The sequence below is a fragment of the Rousettus aegyptiacus genome, unplaced genomic scaffold (genome assembly GCF_014176215.1).
Source record: "Rousettus aegyptiacus isolate mRouAeg1 unplaced genomic scaffold, mRouAeg1.p scaffold_m13_p_1, whole genome shotgun sequence".
Classification (NCBI taxonomy): Eukaryota; Metazoa; Chordata; class Mammalia; order Chiroptera; family Pteropodidae; genus Rousettus; species Rousettus aegyptiacus.
Genome location: NW_023416284.1, coordinates 184837466 through 184856719, shown reverse-complemented (window position 1 = coordinate 184856719; position 19254 = coordinate 184837466). Strand labels below are relative to the sequence as shown.

Here is a 19254-nt window from a genome sequence, read left to right as displayed (position 1 = left end):
CCCTCCCCGGAAAGGTTTTGCTAACAGGCACACATTGCAAGCCCTCGGACAGGCGCTAGGGGGAGCCAGCACTCCTTAAAGAGACCCTGGTGTGTGCAGCGAGCCAGAAGAAACACCTCAGCGAAAACCTGTCACACAGGACCGTTACACAGACACAATTCATCACAAAAGAACAAATAAAGTACTGTCTTAAAGTGTCAAATACAAACAAAATTTAAAATCACTTGAAGACCAGCGACAACTTCCAGTGTTACAATAAAATCAAGACCTTTCTGTCTTTTTCCCCCTGAAAGCAACCAAATCAAGAACCAGAACCACAAACCTCACTTCGAATTTGTAAACATCAAAACAAAATTTAAAAAGAAAAACCATGCGATCTATGGCTAATCAGAAAACTTTGAGCATAATGAAAAATGCCGCGTGGTTTTCGGCACTGATGTGCCCGATGGATTACCCAGGTTTGTGCCGGGGACCCTTCGTGGTCAGGCCGCCATCCGCAGGTCTCTTAGCGAGGGCGTGGTCCACGCTCGGGTCCACGAACTTGAACACGTGCGACGCCCCGAACCGCACGTTCATCCCGCTCTGCAGCATGGTCGTCTCCGAGATGCGCTGCCCCTCCACGTACGTCTCGGCGTCCATGCTTCTCGGCGTGACCGTGACAACGCCGTCCATGTTCGTGAGATCACAGTGATGGGGCTGAATTCCTGAACCAAACAACTGCAAGTAAAGGAAGTCGAGGAAGCTGCCATCATCAAGTGCGGAGCACTTAAAAACGGGATCTTAACTCTGCTTTCCCGTTATGATAAGCTTGATCTAATAAACTGAAAATAACTGAACATTTTATTTTTAGTATCCAGCAACTTCATTTAAGGCATGTTGTAACTTTGCATTCAAAAGCAAATGATCACCACTTAAACACAGATAATTCAGTGGAGAGATGCACACAGACCACTGATGACCCACTGCCCCGGTCTGCTGTGCTGCTGTGCTCAGGAGGAAAGCGTGTCAGCCAGCACGACAGCAGCGGCCGGACCACCGTTTGATGGCCGGGCGACGAGGACAGACGAGGCAGGCCTGCAGGCTCAACGTCGATGGAGCGACGGGCCCAGCTCCGTGCTCACGAATGCGTAAGCCTGGTTCTATGTAAGGGCTTGAGCGTGTGCTCAGCTAACTGTCTAACTGCAGTTTACTGACTATCTCCTGCTGTGCCGGACCCAGTGACAGGTGTTTCCACAGAGGTCGTCTGTGGAGCACACCTGCAAAACTATCGCCCCCTTCCGGAGACGAGGGAACAGACTCAGGGCATGGGCAGAAAACTCGCTCGGTGGTCTCTCCTCGAAGCAGGGAAGAGTGACCGGCGTGAGCAGGCCATCCGCACTAACGCGTGAAGTCCTTGACCTTCCCCACCGCTCACTCGCTGCCGTGCGCTAGCGCCCACTGAGACGAGGGGTCACGAAGGACGCGTGGGGCGCGTACCTGGATGGAGCTGTCTTCGAGCTTCTCTGTCCCCACCTCGGTAACGCTCAACTGCAGGCGGTAGAGCTTCGGCTTGTCCCTGGAGTCAGAGCCGTCTGCGAGAAAGAGCAACAGAGCTTCGTTGGCCAAGTTCTACGTCCTTGTTACAGTGTTTGGAACAAACAAGCCAACAAAAGGTTCTGTCGGAAGTGATACCACAGTCCTCCCCGCATCCACATCACGCAGCTCAGCTAATTAGATACAGAACTTCCCATTAACGCAGGTAAGTGCAGCGACCCGTTTGATGTCCTTCAAGGTGCTTTTCCTGTCACTCGTGCTGACATTTCTCACCCCACGGGAAGACACTCTCTATGCCTCGCAGCCCTGGGTTTCTGTCACTGACTCCGAGGAGCAATTCTGTTAGCAAATGACGGTCGTCCAGGATATGGGGACCTTCCCTGAACACCAGGGCCTCCCTACGGACAGCCACCAGCTACGCAGCAACCACGGGCAGGGGTGCAGCTGACTCTCAGAGGGAGGCTTGCAGTGCACCCTCAGAGCCCACCTGGACCTCCTGGACCAAAAGCCCTGGGGCCGCGGCCCGGGCCCGCATGTCCTGAACGCCCTCCCTGAGTGACGCCAGTGCATACTGCCGATGCTAAGTCCAGAAAAATGGCTGAGAACCGCTCAGCTCATACGCTAGACCTGCGGCGAAGGACAGGGAGGGAGGCTGGACCTTCCATTTTTGTCATTTTACACCTGGAGGAATTTGAGAAACACTTAACTTCCCCGTGCACGGGTCTCTGTGAAGGAGATGGGACGGGGGCGGAGGGCAGCCCAGCCAGGCCGTCTGCCTCATGTGTTCCGGGACCTGCGGACGGGAGTCCCCCCTGCTCTACTCCGGCTGCTGCAGGGGACGGCAGCCCAAGGCCTACGCTGATTTCGGAGGTGCACGCACCTGAGGAGATGTGCCGCGGACGACCAGCACATCGTGACGCCTGCCCACCTGTACTGGTCGCCGACTTTGGTCTCTACTCTGCAAGGTCCCCTGGAAGGCCACGCAGTCCCCCTGAACCTCATGGATGCCTCAGCGCCTGCCAACCCACCTCCCGAGCTGCCGCTACGCTGCGGGTCGCGGGGGCCAGGAACGTAAGGCGCTGGGTGCTGTGGGGGCCTGACGCCTGGACGTGGCCCGGGGTTTACACTGCTCGTCTCCTGGCTGTCATGGTCCCCGCTCCCACAGACGAGACACGTGAACCTGCAAGCCCCGCCAGGACCGTTGCTGACTTTAGAGCTTACAAAATAATGCCGATAAAACTTTCTGCTTCTGAACCAGACCAGAAACCTGTGTGATCTGGGATGGTGCAGTGAGCAGACGCCGGCGAGACCCCGTGCCTGACACGTGCTCACGCTGTGGCACCCGTCGCACACGCTGGCGACGGGCTCCTCTGAAACAATTCACGTTCAACTCCGACTCCAGCCCCGATCCAGGAGGCGGGGGTCACCTGCGCTTTCCCCGGGCACGGGCCGCCCCCCGAGACCGGCTAAGGCTCCCGCCCTCGGCATGCTCACCACTCTGCGTGCGGGGCGCCAGGGCGGCCGCGATGGCCTGCTGGAGTTGTGCCGTGTCCCTCTCGGCCTGCCCAGCACAGGGACTGCTTTGCCTCAGGGCCACTGACCACCGCGCACATGCTTTCTGCACAGTCGCCTCCCCCAGCTCTGAGCAGCTTGGTGGCTGGCATTTTGAAAATCTCTCTATCCTGGCACTCAGCAGCGTCTGGTCCATGGTATGCATTCGATACAGATTTAATGCATGAACAGTGAATAATTATTCACCAAAAATGAAGAAAACAGAATAATGCAATGTGGTCGCACAGAATTACCCAAATGAGTTATAAAGAAATCAAAAGCAGCAAATAAGTGACCAAGAACAATTATTTCAGTACAAAATCAAAAACACAAGAACATGAAAAACGTATGTTAAGGGTGAGAGAAAAATTCACACTTTCTCCTGAATTCTGAATGCTTCTGAAAGGTATCCTCTGAGCTAAAGATAAATGATGTACTTTCCTGCACTGACGTTTACATCGGCAGGTCTAGGACGATAAAGGGAGGGACACACGCTCCCTCCGCGGACTCTCCACCCTCACCGCTCCACTAGCGACAGGTGGAACGGGAAATGGAACGCATCCCAGCACCTCTTCTCTACCGCTCCCCAGGAACGGCCGAGAACAGAGCTCAAAGTCTCTACACACGGAGTGGCGCAGCCGTGGCCCCAGGACTTAGCAGACAAACGGCGTCCGGTTTGAGTCTGGGGAAGGAGCAGAGGGAGCGGAGAGGGGGCGGGTCACATCGAGTGGCCGGCACATTTCCTCTGGTCACGGTCCGTCACCGTGTCCTTGTTAACAGTGCAGTGACCATCTCACAGGCGGTAACAAGCATGAGACTGTGGCCAAAAACTAAAACCCGCCACGTTCCCCCGCCTCAGCCACAGTCAGCTTCCCACGCGCCCGAGCCCCGCCCTCCCGTCACACAGCTGCGGCCCATCTGGGCGCCTCCACGCGACGCCACCGCACACGACAGGACCACTCCCGGGATGTTTTCGGTTTTTCTAATTTTATAATTCTGTCTTTAAAAATATGTAAAATATTTCAAAATTTAAAAGGCACAAAAAGTGTGCAGTGGAAAGCACCCTTCGCGTAGACTCCTGTCTAAGCCCCCACCAGAAGCAAAGCCTTCCAAACCGAGGTTATGCGTATGACACAAACATTCTTCTTTTTTGGGGGGAAGGGGCACAAATCTCAGAACACTATGTGGGGTCGTCAAATGAAATACATGACATCCGGTCACCTGTGTAATATCTGAAATGTGCTTATACTAAAAAATTGGTGCTTTACCTGAAATTCACGGTCACCTGGTGTCCTGAATTTCATTCGTAACCCTGGCATCCCTGAGTCACTGTGCACACTTCCTGCCTCTTGCTCGTCTGCTCTCGTTTAAGCTGGGCTGTAACGCAAGGCTTGCTTTGGTATTCCGAAGGCCAAGGGTCGACGGCACGTATGGCCACAGCTGAGGACACAGTCCCAACGGCGCCTGATTCGGTTCCACAGCGTCGAGCCCGCCTTTGCCCTCAGCTGCGCCCCGAGTGACTCTCTGGGGAGCTGGCCTGACTGCGCGCTCACGCGGCCTGACTGCGCGCTCACGCGTGCTTCCTGCAGATCCCTTCGGAGGGGAAGGCGGGAGGGACTCGACTCTCTTGGGGACGCTGACTGACGAGCGTCCCCCGTCCCAGGCGCTGGGCTGGGGGCTCGGGCGCACCGTGAGGAAGGGGCAGAGGCCGCGCCCCCCCGGGCTCACGTCTGCGTGTGTCACCGCAGCTAGGCGCCAGCGGGACACGCCTGCGGCTACCAAAACCACCTCGGGCTACTTTAACTCCTCGGGACTCACGCGGGGCTGGCAGAAAGCTGAGACCACGTCAGCGAACGCGCACGCCTTTGTGACCGTGTCCCGTGCGCACCCCGTGAGGGAGGGGAGGCGTCTGGCCCCCTGCTGTTCCACTATTTACAGCATAAAGTTAACGAGCACACGAAAGCATGAAAGCACTCTCTCCAGGAGCAAAACAACAACATGACTCTATATATACTAAAATAGGTTAATAAAAATCACTTATTTATGTTAAAGAAAAAAACTCCAAGGTTGATTAACATCCAATGAAAATCCCTTTGACCAGTTTGGAGAACATTCAACAAACTAATATAAGATGTTAGAAGATAAAGTTATATAGCATAAGAAAGTATTTGTTACATTCGACATGTAGAAAAATAACATTTAAAATATAAAAACGGACAAAAGAAAAGTCTTTCCATAAAACCAGCTATGCTAGTTAAGATGACGAAACCTGACCTGCACAAAATCTGAGAAACATATTCCAAGTACAAAAGCACCGCTTTGCTGGTAAGCATTAATTTCCGCCACGAGGACAAGGAGAACCCTAAAACCTGGTCACAGTGTAAGCCGGTCCCCGACAGGAAGGCCATGAACACCGAGTGCATGGCTGGTCCTTGTCCTGTTGAGCCTCCCGAGCAGTCTCGGGCACTCGGCCTCTGCGGTGGGACGTCTTCCCGGGACCCACCATCGCCACCAGACCGCTGACAGCGGCGATCAGAGCAGCTCCTCCTGCCCGCCCCCCATCTCGTCCCTCTCTCCCACCCCAACGCCCCCACTCTCCCCCGCCCCACCCTCCTTCCCCTTGTTCTCCTCTACCCTAGCTGTCGGGGCGGGGCGGGGGGCAGGAACACAGCTCTCTCCCTTCCTTAGCCCAAGTTCTCACTTAGGACTGCCTGAATGAAGGAACTGGACTTTTTTTTTTTTTTTTTTTTTTTTTACAAAATGAGCTTCTATTAAATTATATGAACCCTGGATATGGAACACTTTGTAAATACGACTAAAGGGACAGGACATTCATTTCTTAAAGTGTTACTTGTATCAATTCAAAAACTGAAACGTAAAATATCTGATCAGGTAACACTTTTTGCCCGTGGGTTGTACCGGTGCTCTCGCCAAGAAGTAGTATAAGTGCAGCATTACCTTCGTAAGTGTGACAGTTGTGGTAGGCAAAGTGATTCCTTCTCCCTGGGGTCAACAACACATGCACAGGACCCAGGTGAAGGCAGCGTCAGGACAGAGGCCATGCAGAGCGCGTGGAAGAGGGAAGGAGAGAGACAGGAGAGGGTGAGCGGCAGTGAGACAGGCAGCTCCCGCGGGAAGCGGGTTCCACCCCGGCTTGCAGAACGTGAGGCGAGACACCGTGCTCCAGGCGGCGTGCGCCGCAGAGGCCCCCGCAGGCCGTCGAGGAAAACACCAAGAGCACGGGCAAGTCGCCAAACGGCAGGAGGAGCGGACAAGGAGTCACACAGAGCCCCACCGCAGACCGCGTCCTGCTGTTGGGAGAACAGTCAAATCCAAAGCAAATGACTTTTCACCCCCCCCGTGTACAAAAGACAGTGCGAGCATACACCCCTCAGATCCCTCCACCCCACGCCTACAGGACCTCAGGCCCACCCTGAGGACACCGCCCAGCTGACAACCTGTCTAGAGGAAACAGTTCTTACCCGTTCGTAACAAGTCAACACTCACAAATATTATTCGCTCGTAATGGAAAATAAGTATATTTCCTCCGGCAGGCTGGCTGCGTCGGTTACTAGTGACGAAACGCAGCGAGGCCTGGACCAGAGGAGGACGTGGCTTTCGGGTAAGGCCGTAGCTCGGCGCCTGGGCCACCCACCCCTAGAGCAGCGGGAGCAGGCGGGCACCCTGGCGTCGTGGGGTGAGGAACACTACCCAGAGGGCAGCCCGAAGCACAGCAGGGAAGTCGGACACGGCCTCGGGGACTCATCACGCAGCACCGCAGGTGGGTCACCCGGAGGTGAGGGCAGTAACCTCAAACACCTGGCACCTGCCGCTCAGCCTAAAGGGCTGGCCCGCTGAACCCCGGCCACAGGCAGCAGAATGCCAGGGGGTAAGGGAGGCACTGCCCGGCCCGCGTAGGCTACCGCGCACCTAGTGAGGAGCAGCAGCAGAGAACCGTCGTCTGCCCAGGCCGTCAGCTCCCCGCACCTACGATAAGCTTCACATGTTTTATTACCTGGGAAACTAAGTATGAAGTAAGCAGTCAAAATAGCAACTCCCACTAGAATGTAAGCTCCCGCCAGCAAGGGTTCTGCCCATTCCCAGGCCCAGGACAGTGTCTGACACAGTCAATATTCAGTAACTAATAAATGAATGAACAAACTCTCATCCTATCCACCAAAATCAACTTTCCATTATTCGTTTAAGAATTATTCTGCATCAGCTATATTTATCAACTCTCTCTGAATAATAATCCTTAACCCTCAAGAATTTCTGTTTACAGAAAACGATCATTAGTTTCTAGCAGATGACACAAAACTTTAAAGAAAAGATCCAGTGCTCTAAGATTCTAAGAAATGTCAAGTTCAAAATGGCGCTCTCACGGCAGCTGTTCACTGGCTCGGCAGAGCAGGCAGCTCGGCGCTCACACTCTGAAGGCACGCGACACCGGGACACGTTTCCCAAGTACAGTGAGAAGCCAGAAGTTCAAATGAGCTTTTCAGCCAGAGGACCGAGGGACAAAGCAACACTAACACATTCCTCACAAACAGCTACTCAATTAAACAAAAAAGCCCTCAAACATAATCGGTATGGAAGCTGCTGCCTGCAGCATCCCACTGCTGAGAGGCGGCCAGAGCGCAGCACCTCCTGCACCCGCAACACCTGGACTGCTGGACCACATCTGGTCGTTAGTTACGGTCTTGCGAATAAAAACACTCACCAAAGATCTAAGGACAGAACAATCTAATTCCTGCCCAAGAAGCACACATCATCCACAGTCTGGTTTTCAGCTCACTTTTCTGTAACTACTGACAGAGCTAGGAGGGTGTGACAGCCTGCTTCGTAGCCTGTTATGATACAGGTCACACGCTACCACTTCGACCAAAAAGGAAATGATGCCGTTTAGCGGAATGGTACACAAGCATGGCGCACGCATCACACACGTGCAGATGTACACACTGCAGAGGGTGTGTGTGTGTGTGTGTGTGTGTGTGTGTGTGAGTGACAGGACACCAACACACCCTACACCTGGCGGAGACTCCGCTTCCGAGAGCTCTATAAACAAAACGGCTAATGTGAAAATAAACGGTCTATTATAATTTTAAAACCAAATACCCCTTCTCGTACGCGTGGATTTCTTAAAATGCCTGTTAAATTTAAGACAATCTTCCCAGAACTTGTCCAAGCATTAAACAATGGAATGGCACACACACACCTGCCTCCGTTAAATCTGTCCTAAGAGGAATATGTTTGTCATTTTTAGTAGATTGAGTATTTTACGAGATTTTTTTGTAAAAAAATTCTTTTAGGGAGTAGATCAACTAAAGCTTTCCTTCAACCTCTATATTCACTGTTTTAACTTGTGGTTTTCAACATTAGTTTCTGACTATACAAACTTTATTTTTACGCGTGAAGTACACATCCTCTGACCTACGCTTGTTTTTTTTTTTTTTTTTGATGTCGTCTTGTGATGATTACTTTTTAAAAAAAAACAAATGGTCTCTAGAAGGTTGTGGGCCAAGAGAAATACTTCAATAAAATGCACGGAAAAGTGCAGACAGTTAAAGCTGAGACTAAGCATCTTTGGTGTTTCTCACCGGGGCTTAACTCCACGAGGTAGGGCAGCTTTTCGGGCGGGAGCGTGGGGCCACCCCCGTCGGCCCGGTCCTTGCCCCTGGCCGGCTTCCCGTCCGCGTGCTTCTTGGCCTTCCTCGGGACGTAGTCTGGCGGCCTCCTCTTCAGCTGAAAGACTAAAATCCCTGCAACAGCAACATTGTAAGCTGTGAACCAGACTGAAGGCGATGGAGAATGGCCAGCTGACTTGGCAGCTACTCAGAGATGAATCAGGAAACAGTGACCCGGTAACTCTCCCGAGGTCCCTGCGTGAAAGCTCACCCAGTTTACGCTTTTGAAAAACGCCAGCAAGCAACTTGCAAAGATTATTTTACATTACGTGCCTGACGGACGACACAGCAGTTTAAGAATAAATGAGCGTTTGTATTGGTAAACAACTCTGCGATCAATAAATACATTCACACACACACACGTAACACACACACACACACACATAAATACAAATATATTTTAGTTGACCTGATTTTTATTTAATTCAACTGAATTATTTGGAATTCAAAGGAATTTGGTTTTAATAAAGTTTAACTTAATACTTTTTAGAAAGAGTGCTAAGCTAGTGTACTTTGAATCAGCAATAAACCTTTGCGTTTTTGTTAATGCAAAGGCTTCCTACTGAGCAACAGTCAGCTTATAACGTGAGTCTGAAATCAAGAAAACTACGCTTTCTCAAACCCATGACTGTAGACTCTCACTGCATTGTGACAGGAAATCGTCTGAATAGTGAAAAGTCTGGACTCATTTCTGAAAGACCAAAAGGACCACACGACCTTTAGGCTGGGCGGTTATCTCCCCCGTCTAACGACTGCGTGCAGACACCCCTGGTTCTCGCGGTCAGCACAGCGAGGCCCCGAGCGCAGCCTGGTGAGGACCTTCCACATACTGGCCAGTGCTAAACTCGCACTCCTTCGAGGCACGATGCTCCCACCTTAGAGTGACGGTTTGTCCCAGCTCCACACACGACATTCACAGGAACTGAGTGTGGTCCTTGGAGGCAGAAAACTGCATGGCCCACGGCCTCCGGGAAACAGCCGCGAGCCACGAGCACTCCGTGCAGCCTGACGAATTAGGCAACTGGTATACCAGGCAGAAATGTAATTCCTAACAAATAAAACTACTCTTTACCTTTGTCACTGGGCCATTCCCTGAAGATTTGTAAAGGACACTCGTCATCATCAAGGATAATTTCTTTAGCACCTTTTTCATCAGAATGCTGGGCCCCAGGAGGAAGCATAACCTAAAAAGAAAAAGATAATTAACTGTGACTATGCCTAAAAAGCAAATCAGCAGGTATTTCAAGAAAAGAATTTATTGTTTTGGGGTAAATAAAGAAGTCACTGTAAAATCAAACGGATCAAACACTATGAACAGTTCTTGCTAAACCAGCAATAAAAGAGGCAACACGTTTCCAGTAAAAAGCTTAGCCAGCTTGACTGGGTGGTCCTGGCCCCCAAAAGAACTAGTCTGAGGGCTTTTTTTGTTTTTAAACAAACTTTTATAAGGAAGGACAGTATGCAATGGTTAACTTGTGAGTAGTTTCTAAGGAAAGGTAGCTTCATTATTGCAAATCTTGATCTTTCTAGTGCCCAACCCACATTTCACAATCAAACAATTGTTTTTATAAGGAAGTTTCATCTAATGTAAGATCTCCTAGGATAAGCATCACCTAACAAAACAGCATAGCTTCCTTTTTCTTGTGCACAGTCTGTCTTTACAATTAAATTTATATTCAGACCGTTTAGATGTTATAGAGCTACTTAGCCAACAAATGTTTTTAAGCATGTTTTAAGACATTGCATTCACTATACTCTTAAATATTCACGACACTGCATTACTTTTTATTCTGCGTTTTTACAGTAGCCAAACGTTTGTCTTCATCATCTGAGAAACCCCCAGGAACGCAGAGCCAAGAGTGAGCTGGGTGAGCTGTGTGACGGTGCCCACTGGACTGCTGCTCCACCCTCACGCCAATCCAGCACGGACACAAGCCAAACGTGATCACACAAAGTCGCTGGCTCCTGAACAACAAACGCAACCTACGGCTCAGCGAATGATGTTATCTCAGCAGACCTTAGCACCCAGGTATGTCGCCATGCCCACACCCCAGACGGAGCAGACTCCTCTGCAGACCCTATCGCTTCTCTCTACACTGCTCCAAATCACCTTCAAAAGTGAAGTTTATTACAGGACACCGTTACAGTGATCGATCTTTCCTCCTAGCTTTTCATATTAAACATAACACCCTTGGCTTAGAGAACACAGAACCTCCACTCCTCTCGTGAGCCCCGGTCTTGGTCGCGTACCCTGTGGGTCCAGCCAGACGGGACTGCTCACGGTTCTCCGATCAGGCCATGAATTTCAGGTTCCCATGATCCTTTAGTGCTAAGAAGCCCTCCCCCAACTCCCAGGTCCCACTGACGCCCACTCATCTTTCGGCCCCAGCTCTGACCCTGACTGAGCGCCTCATCTGTATGTCGCTCTCAGCCTCTCTGCCTCCGTTTACCATAAGCCCTTCTGAAGGCGGCTCTTATCTTTCTGCACCAACACAGGTGTCTAACAAAGAGAAACTTAAATATTTATTGAATAATTAATTAAAATAGATAAAATCTGAAAGATGAATATGAATGAGCTACATATTACATAACTTATAAGACAGCAGGCCAAGGAAACAAAGAAGTTCTGATTCAGAGTTAACATAATCATCATCTCTCAGTCTGTGCTGCCGAAGCTTGCCAAGGAAAATGTGCAAGAACGGAACAGAAACCAGAACCGGGAGAGCATCAAGAGAAACCATCAAACCACCTCAACAGGGACTGGCAACGAAAGCCCGGAGCAGGCTTCCACGGCGCTGTGGCCCTGACTGAGCGGTCCTTTCGCGTTCTCATTTTCATCTATAAAAATCTGGCAGAAGTTACTGAAAGGGAAAAAAATGTTATCAAGTTCATTATCGCACATCCTCTCCACTGCAACCCTGTGGAGCTGATCATTATTTAAGACTTATACACACTAGGAAAGAGTCTCTACCGTCAAGAAATTACGAACGGCTGTGAACCAGGCAACCAAATGCCGGTTAATTATGAACAGCAGACTGAAATTTACTTAAGAGTTGAGTCTTCATGCTGTACCTTAGTAAAAGCCATCAAAAAACATCAGCATTAAGGCAGAATTTACTCCAACAGAGTGACCTGTATGTGCAGAGTAACAACTGGTTAGGATGTTTACCCTTCAGTATTAGAACCGCGGGTAATTTTTACTTTCAATTTGCCTTTTTATGCTTGTCTTACTTTATAAAAATGGAAACTACTTTTGTAATGGAAGGGAGAATGTTCTGTACGTTTATTTAACGCGTGGTTTCTTTAGGAGGTTCCAGACGGCACAGCGGGCAGAGAACACAGCTCCATGACCTGACTGGCGTCACCTACCCGGGCAATGCAGTAATCCTTCGGGTTTTCTTTCTCCAGACCGTACTTCTCTAGAGCTTCGGCCACCGCGAAGTCCACGGGGTCTGTAGTGGACAGCAGGATTGTCTTGTAGGGAATGTTTGGCCTTAAACTATCTGCATAAATTCTCAGTGTTCCACCTGAAAAACAACAGACAGCTTTGAGCACAACTGTATTTCGCCAATAAGAGACGGCTACCGTTTGCCATTACTTCAAAACGAGCAGCCAAATTCCGGCTGCGGGGAGCGCGAAGATGGGGTGCATGTGACCCCATCTCCACTTCCTGTCCGAGGCTGCACACCAGCAGCAGCCTGCTCATCCTGAGACGCTGCTAGAGAGCCATCCTGTGCGACAAAGACCACTCCTGTCCTCGCTCCAAGCCCAAGCAGCTTTCGTAATGATGAACCGACTTCCCCTCCGGGTACGGATGGGAAAGTACGATAGATACCCCGGCGCGGCGCTGTCGCTTTCTCCCGGTGCTTTCTCATTTCCTTACTTACACATCATTACACACCATTTTTTTACTTCCTGATCATCAATCTGAAACAAATTAAAAACCTAAAGGTAAACACCAACCCCACAGAATAGATCAATTTTAAAAAACTGCACTAGACCCCAGGAGACTGTGGGGACTGGAACCCTAAGATGTCCCACGGGGCGCTGACCCAGGAGCCTGGGGCTCGTCCACCGCCAGGCGGGCTCTCCAGCCGTGCGCGGCTGGGAGGGGAGACCCGCCAGAGCTCACGTCCGTTTATCCCAAGGTTCTCGTTTGTTTTCTATCGTAACTCTACATATACGCTGTTGTCACTTCCAGTGTCATGATCTGCTTTCTCCTTGCGATCTCAGATGTGCAAGCCCCAGCACCTTAAGAACACTAGGGGTGGGAGTTGAGCAAGGCCCCGCGCCCTCTCTGACATGTGACCCTGGGCCAGGCTTCCGCCTTTTCTCACCTGCAACTTAGAAGAGCCAGATGGACAGCACTGGGGCCGCCCAGAATGAGTGTTGTTTCCCCAGGACTCCCCGACTCTTAACTCGCACACACTCACTCTGGCTAACTGAATGCTTCTCACATTCTCTTTGCCAACAAGAATGGCGCAGATTGCATTTAACAACCCGACTCACAGTAAAATAATGTTGGTCTTTAAGAAACCAACTTGTCCATACTAACGTTATAACACAGACCCTCTGGCTCAGGCAAACTCAGGTGGACTGAAGGCCCCACTGTTCCATCGCTACGGGGACAGCAAGGAGCAGGTCAGTGACCCTGTCTTTCAACAGCTCACATGGTCGGTGTGGGGGAGAAGACTAACAATAAAATGAGTCGCTTCAAACACTGCTCCATGCCGTGAAAAGTACAAGCATCCTGACCGCAGGGGACTGGGAAAGGCCTCTCTGAAGAATCGACATGTCACAATCCCTGAGGGACAAGCAATAGGAGCTAAATGGCCACCTACAGAGCTGGCTGGGCAGAGGGACTAGCAAGTACAATGCCTAAGGCCGGGCTCAGTCCAGTGGGTGTCGTGGCCAGGGTGGACAGACCGAGGTGCAAAGAGGCAGGTGCGACCACACTTGGGCAAGGCCAATCATGCCTGACTTCACAGCCCACGATCCTGACTTTAAATTTTACTGTAGCTGAAGCAGGGGCCACTGGGAAGCTTTAACCTGTGTGCATGAGTGCGTGTATGCATGTGTGCGCAGTGTGTACGTACCTGTGCGTGTGCACACCTGTGTGCGCATGCATGTGAAGGACTGTATGTGTGCATGTGTGCACCTGTGTGTGTCAGGAGGTGGGCAAAATGCCACTCAGGCTCTACAAGGAGAACCCTGGCTTTGGGGTAGGAATGGCTGCTGAGAGAGACACCGGCACCAGCAGGGCCGCTGCACCAGAGGGCAGTCCATCCTTATTTAATTACACCCTATTTCCAAATACGGATCTGAAAAATTCATAATAAAAATGTATGGGCAAGAGGATGAGTAAAAACAATTGTGTCCCCAGAGCAGCATCCGTCCACTTTGCACACGGGACAGCCAGAGGGGAGCCGCGGCCGTCTGCTCTGAGAGCCCGAGGCAGCCGCACCTGAGTCCGGCCGGCCGTCTGAGCTGCGGAACTCCTGCATCCTCCTCTCCAGCTTCTGCTGCCGGCGCCGCTTCATCACCACCTCGGGGTTGGAGATGGTGCGCGTGAAGCTGGTCTCCGGCATGTCCTTGTAGAGCTCCGCGGCCAGGCGGCAGTTCTCTCTGGGAGGGAAGAAGCACCAACGAGGTCTGTAAGTGTCACATCAGAAGAACGTGCATCGCGATCACACACAACTCAAAACCCAGCCCACGGAGGCTGCATCTGCAGCCCACGGAGGCTGCCGTGTGCCGCTGACCGGGTGCTACTAATTACTGTGGATGGACAGCACTTGCTCTCAACACAAACCGACGCTGAACTAAGCAGAAATTCATAAATAAAATTCTACAGTGAGTTTATATAATTGAATTATTGTGCATTAATAAAGCCAAAAAAAGGTATGCATCACACATTTTACTAATTACCACCAGCATTATCCCAAAACAGACCAAATGAGGTGACACAACATTCCAACCATGAGAAATAAAAGACTGAATATACTTCAGTAAAAATCTGTCTTTTCCCGTTTAAAAACAAAACTGCAGCTCGCTGCCAGTGTTCATTTAGCATCGCACGCGTAGGAAGGCCATGTTTTCTAGGATTTGACATTTTCAGCTACTGAACTACTAAAAACAGAATGCTAAACAGAATGATGTCATTTATTTCCAAAGACTACCGACACGCTACAGCGATGTGAAAATAAGGATAAAAGCGAGCTATTTCGTGGGGGTGAGGTTAGGACTGGAACCCAGGAGTGACCTCGGGGTGGACACCGCAGCTGTGAGGGCCGCCGGTCAGCATTCTCAAGGCAAATGGGAAATGGGTTAAAACTACAGTGAAGCAGGAACTTTTAACAACTAAGAGATTTACCAGCGTTCACTTCCTTGAGGCTGAATTTGCAGAAGGGCCTGCTGCAGCCGCCCTCTGCCGAGTCATCTGTGCGGCAGGATGAGCTGGGACTACACGTTCAGACCGATGCGCCTGACTGCGGCTCTAACTATACATTAAAGATGGCATTCTCAATCATGAAAATGACTTAAAAGCCACACGAACTTTGGTTCAATCAAGTTGAATAACTTAACTCCTTTTAAGTCCCTAATTTTCTTAAAAGAAGTGACGCGACACCCTGCAAACTACACTGAGAAACAGAACAAACCGCAGCACGTTTTCTCTGCTATTGCTCACACGGGCCACGCTGACGCGAGCTCCTCCTCCTGCGTGACCGCTGCAGCGACAGCGCGCGGCCCTCGCACAGGCAGCGCCGCCGGGAACCGAGCATGCGCGACGAGCGGCCGCCGCCGCCGCCCACACAGACGGCCCGCTCGGAGCCAAGCGCGAGCAAGCCCCGAAGCGGCCGCCGCAGGGGAAGCGCGGGAACGGCTAACGGGCGTGCGAAGGCCGTCGGCCTTGCGGGCGACAGCGCGCCGTCCTGTGACGCGCCCCCGGGGTGCGAGGACGTGCGACGGCCCGGAAGCCTTTCGGAGCGTGGCCCCGCCGTCCTCCCACGGTGCGCCCGAGGGGGCGACGAGGTGAGTCCCCAGAGCTGGGGGACGGGGACGTTCGCTGGAGCGTTATCTCCGGCGCCCAAACGTCCGTGAAGTGGCCGCGGGCACACGGAGGGGGCCTCACAGACCATGGGAGCCCCGCGTGACGGAGCCCTGCAGCCATGGGCGTGACGTCACACGTGCGTGAACACGTAGCTATGGGAAGCGGAAATGACGAAAGCCGGCCACGCGGACAGTCCAGTTAACGCTGTGCGTAAGCCGGAAGTGCGTGTCGCCGGGCGGCGACGGGGACGCGCCCCCGCCCCCCCGTCCGGGCCACGCGCCCGCTTCCCCAGCGCACGGACTGCCGTGCGGTCCGCCCAGGGCGGCGAGGGCCCGAGCGTGACGCCCGGGGACCCCGCCGACCGCGCTCAAGCGCGGGCTCCCCCGTCGGCGGGGGGACGCGCCTCTCCGCCCGTCTCTTTTCTGTTCCGGCGAAACGCAGCGATGTCCCTCTCTCCCTCGGCTGAGGTCAGAAGCTCAAACACGCTCCCACGGTGAGCACCCCCAGGGCGGCCGGCCTGGCTGACGAAGGACCGGGAGGTGGCGGGGCTGGCGTGACCCCGACGCCGCACCTGGGCGCAGCTGCTCCTCCTGCCGGTCCCGACGCCGGCCCCCGTGCAGCCAGCAAGGCTCGTGAGGACCGGGGCGGAGGGGCAAAGGGGCAGCCCGCGGTCCGCTCCGGAAAACAGCCGTTAGTCCACGCGCGCACAGCGCGACAACACGCGGGGCCAGGCCACGCCCACAGCACCCCGCTGCCCCGGCCACCGGCGGGGGACCGCCCCGGCCACCGCGCCCGGCAGCTGGGCGAGGTCTGCCGTGTCAAGAAGCGTGGAGCAGAGCGCGGGGAACAAGCCACTTACATGTCGTCCCCCTGGAGAGCTCTGTCGTCCTTGTCGGAGGCCTGTCTCATTGCCTCTTTTTCTCTCTTCTTTTTCTCCTTCTTTTCTTTCTTGGAGAGAGTTCTCTTGAAGTTCTGGATAACGCCTTCTTTCTCCTGCTTTTCAGGTCCGTTACTCTGAGCCTTCTGGTGAAAGTCACATCATCACTACCTGGCTGCTACACAGACCCACACTGAGCTCCAGCCCGGCTTCGCCCCTTCCGCCCCACGGCACACCCAGAGGGGAAGCCGCACACAGATGCCCTTCACCTTGACTGACAGTTACGTGAGTGTTCTTGTCAAATCTTAATAAATTACACATTCCATATCGGTGCATTTCACTGTGTATAAACTTTACCACCATTCAAAACTAACAAGCAAGCAAACAAAAACCAAACCCAGTAAAAAAATGGGTAAGAATCATAAAATCTGATTTTCAATTAAAAAAATACAAATGAATTACATAAAGTAATTTAGACTAAAAGAAATCTAATGAAAATACAGAAGTAACCAAGCATTTAAATCATTATCTATTTATAGATATTTTAACTTTGAAAAAAATGTTAAGAGTAGCCATGGTTTTTAATAAAGCAAAGTTACAAGTATGGTTTGTGCAAAAACCTTCCCAAATTTTGTTTATCTGCTGCTTATTCTTAATTCACAGCACAACCTGCCAGCGCATGATGGAGACACACTGTGCTCTATGTAACTGAATGGGCGCCCAGGAGAGAACCGAGGAGATAAAAGACCGGCTGTGTGACTGTCACGGGAAAGGGCTGCATCTCTGTTCCCACGCCCACTGTGAGCCGCACCCCACCGTCCCGACCCCAGAGGGCTCGACCACACCCGAGGGTCTGTGCCCCACGAGGGCGCAGCGGCTGACGCTGTGCTGCGGACACAAGACAAAGGACATGCAGCAACAGAAAAGTTCTCATGGACACACACTTGCCACTTGTTTACACACATGCAACAAGTTGCTAGAGCGCAGTGCTTTGCACAGCCAGACTCACGAGGAGCACGGACGTCACACACACAAAATGAAAACTCTCCTGCCCAAAGTGAGTAATAGAAGTCTTTTCCCAGTCTGTTGGGGGAAAAATTAAATAGAAGATTTTTCTCAAAATATTCTTAACTGCCTTTGCTACCTACCATTTGTCTATACTGAATGCTGTGTACAATGCCACTTGACACAAAAATTGTTTTTCAAATTACATCAATATTTCACAGTTTTCCGCCTCAGAACAGTGGCGCGAGAATCCCAGGTGCCGCCGGGGAAAGGCTGAGACCTGCTCCACCTCGTCCTCTAACGGGACCCAGCAGTTCAGATTCCTGACCTTACACACGTAACGCGAAGGTTCTAAACATGCCTTAAAGTGCATCGGAAACATAAATACGCTATTAAAAGTTTCATGTTCCCTTCTGATTCTCATTAAAACATACTCTGACTTTGCAAGTTCGGGGGAAAATTGGAGCTATTACTTAATGATTAATCCTGGTCACTAAAGCTTCTGTGACTCTCGTTTGAAAAAGGGATTACTCAGCGACAGGGAGGAGAAGCAGGGGGGTGCTGGCTGCTCCCCAGTACTTTCTGGGGGAGGCGCGAGAGCAGCTCAGGGTGAGAAGCGAGAGAGGAAGACGTCCCGAGCCGCAGCAGAGTCGCTGGCGATGCATCGGCCCCGGCTCCTACCTTGGGGGCGACGGCGTCATTCTCGTTCTTGAGAACAAATCTGCCCTCGCGATCATCTTTATTCCAATTCAACTGCACGACTAGGGGCTTCTCATCTATATCCAATCTTCTTTCTTCTTCAAAACATGAAACAAACAAACAAAAAAAACGAAGCCATGGTTATTTAACGCTCTAATACGACTTTCTCATATGCACTTAATTCTACAGACATCAAATACCTCATTATCTCACGTTCTTGCCGATCAACTGAACTGTGCAACTCAGTTAAGCGAGCGTGTTAACAATCAGTTGGATATTTTGTTGCTACGCGAATACGACCTTGTGTAGCCACCTACCCAGTGCCAGACAGCACCCCGGGACAGTTTCCTCACAACATTTAGACTCTAACTGGGAAAATAAGAGACACACATGCCAACTGGGGAAAAAAGAGAGTGTACTGCACCTTGCTACAAGCCTGTTCCCGTAAACCAAACTGTCACAAGCAGCAGGAAAGTAAGGGCGTGAAGCTTCAATGGTGCAGAAGTTCCAACCGGTCACGTGGCTTTCTCTTCGCGCACACGCGATCGTGGCATGGCAGCGACTCGGCACCACCAGCCCCGGCGTGATGACCGCCCTTCTTCCTGTCGGACCCATGTCTCCGAACCTGCGTCCCTAACCCTCGCGTCCCCCGCCACCTTCTCTGCGACGATGAGGAGCTCGGCTCAGTGTCTCAGCTCTAGCGAGGCTGTGGCACACGGAGCAGACCGGCAGCCCACTGAGGGCCCGAGGGCCCCACGCAGCCTGGCCACGGGCTAGAAGCCCACATGTGGCAACGACCCAGGGAATGGTACACGGGACGTACTGAAGCGAGGGCAGTGGCCCGCGAGGCGGGGACA

At 51.9% G+C, this 19254-nt stretch overlaps 1 protein-coding gene across 18 annotated transcripts in view; it reads right to left on the bottom strand.

Moving 5' to 3' along the window:
• AFDN (afadin, adherens junction formation factor) overlaps nucleotides 1-19254 on the bottom strand; it is a 102700-nt gene that overhangs the window by 53044 nt on the left and 30402 nt on the right. For 10 of the 18 annotated variants that reach the window (XM_036223600.1, XM_036223626.1, XM_036223630.1 and 7 more), the window contains exons 3-10: nucleotides 18380-18495; nucleotides 16676-16839; nucleotides 14233-14393; nucleotides 12138-12295; nucleotides 9841-9952; nucleotides 8682-8843; nucleotides 1477-1571; nucleotides 455-717 (exon numbers count right to left, since the gene is read on the bottom strand). In XM_036223600.1, the coding sequence (XP_036079493.1) occupies nucleotides 455-717; nucleotides 1477-1571; nucleotides 8682-8843; nucleotides 9841-9952; nucleotides 12138-12295; nucleotides 14233-14393; nucleotides 16676-16839; nucleotides 18380-18495 (1231 nt within the window). The remainder of the gene's footprint in view (nucleotides 1-454; nucleotides 718-1476; nucleotides 1572-8681; nucleotides 8844-9840; nucleotides 9953-12137; nucleotides 12296-14232; nucleotides 14394-16675; nucleotides 16840-18379; nucleotides 18496-19254) is intronic. The other 8 variants (XM_036223604.1, XM_036223639.1, XM_036223645.1 and 5 more) reach the window with 3 other exon arrangements.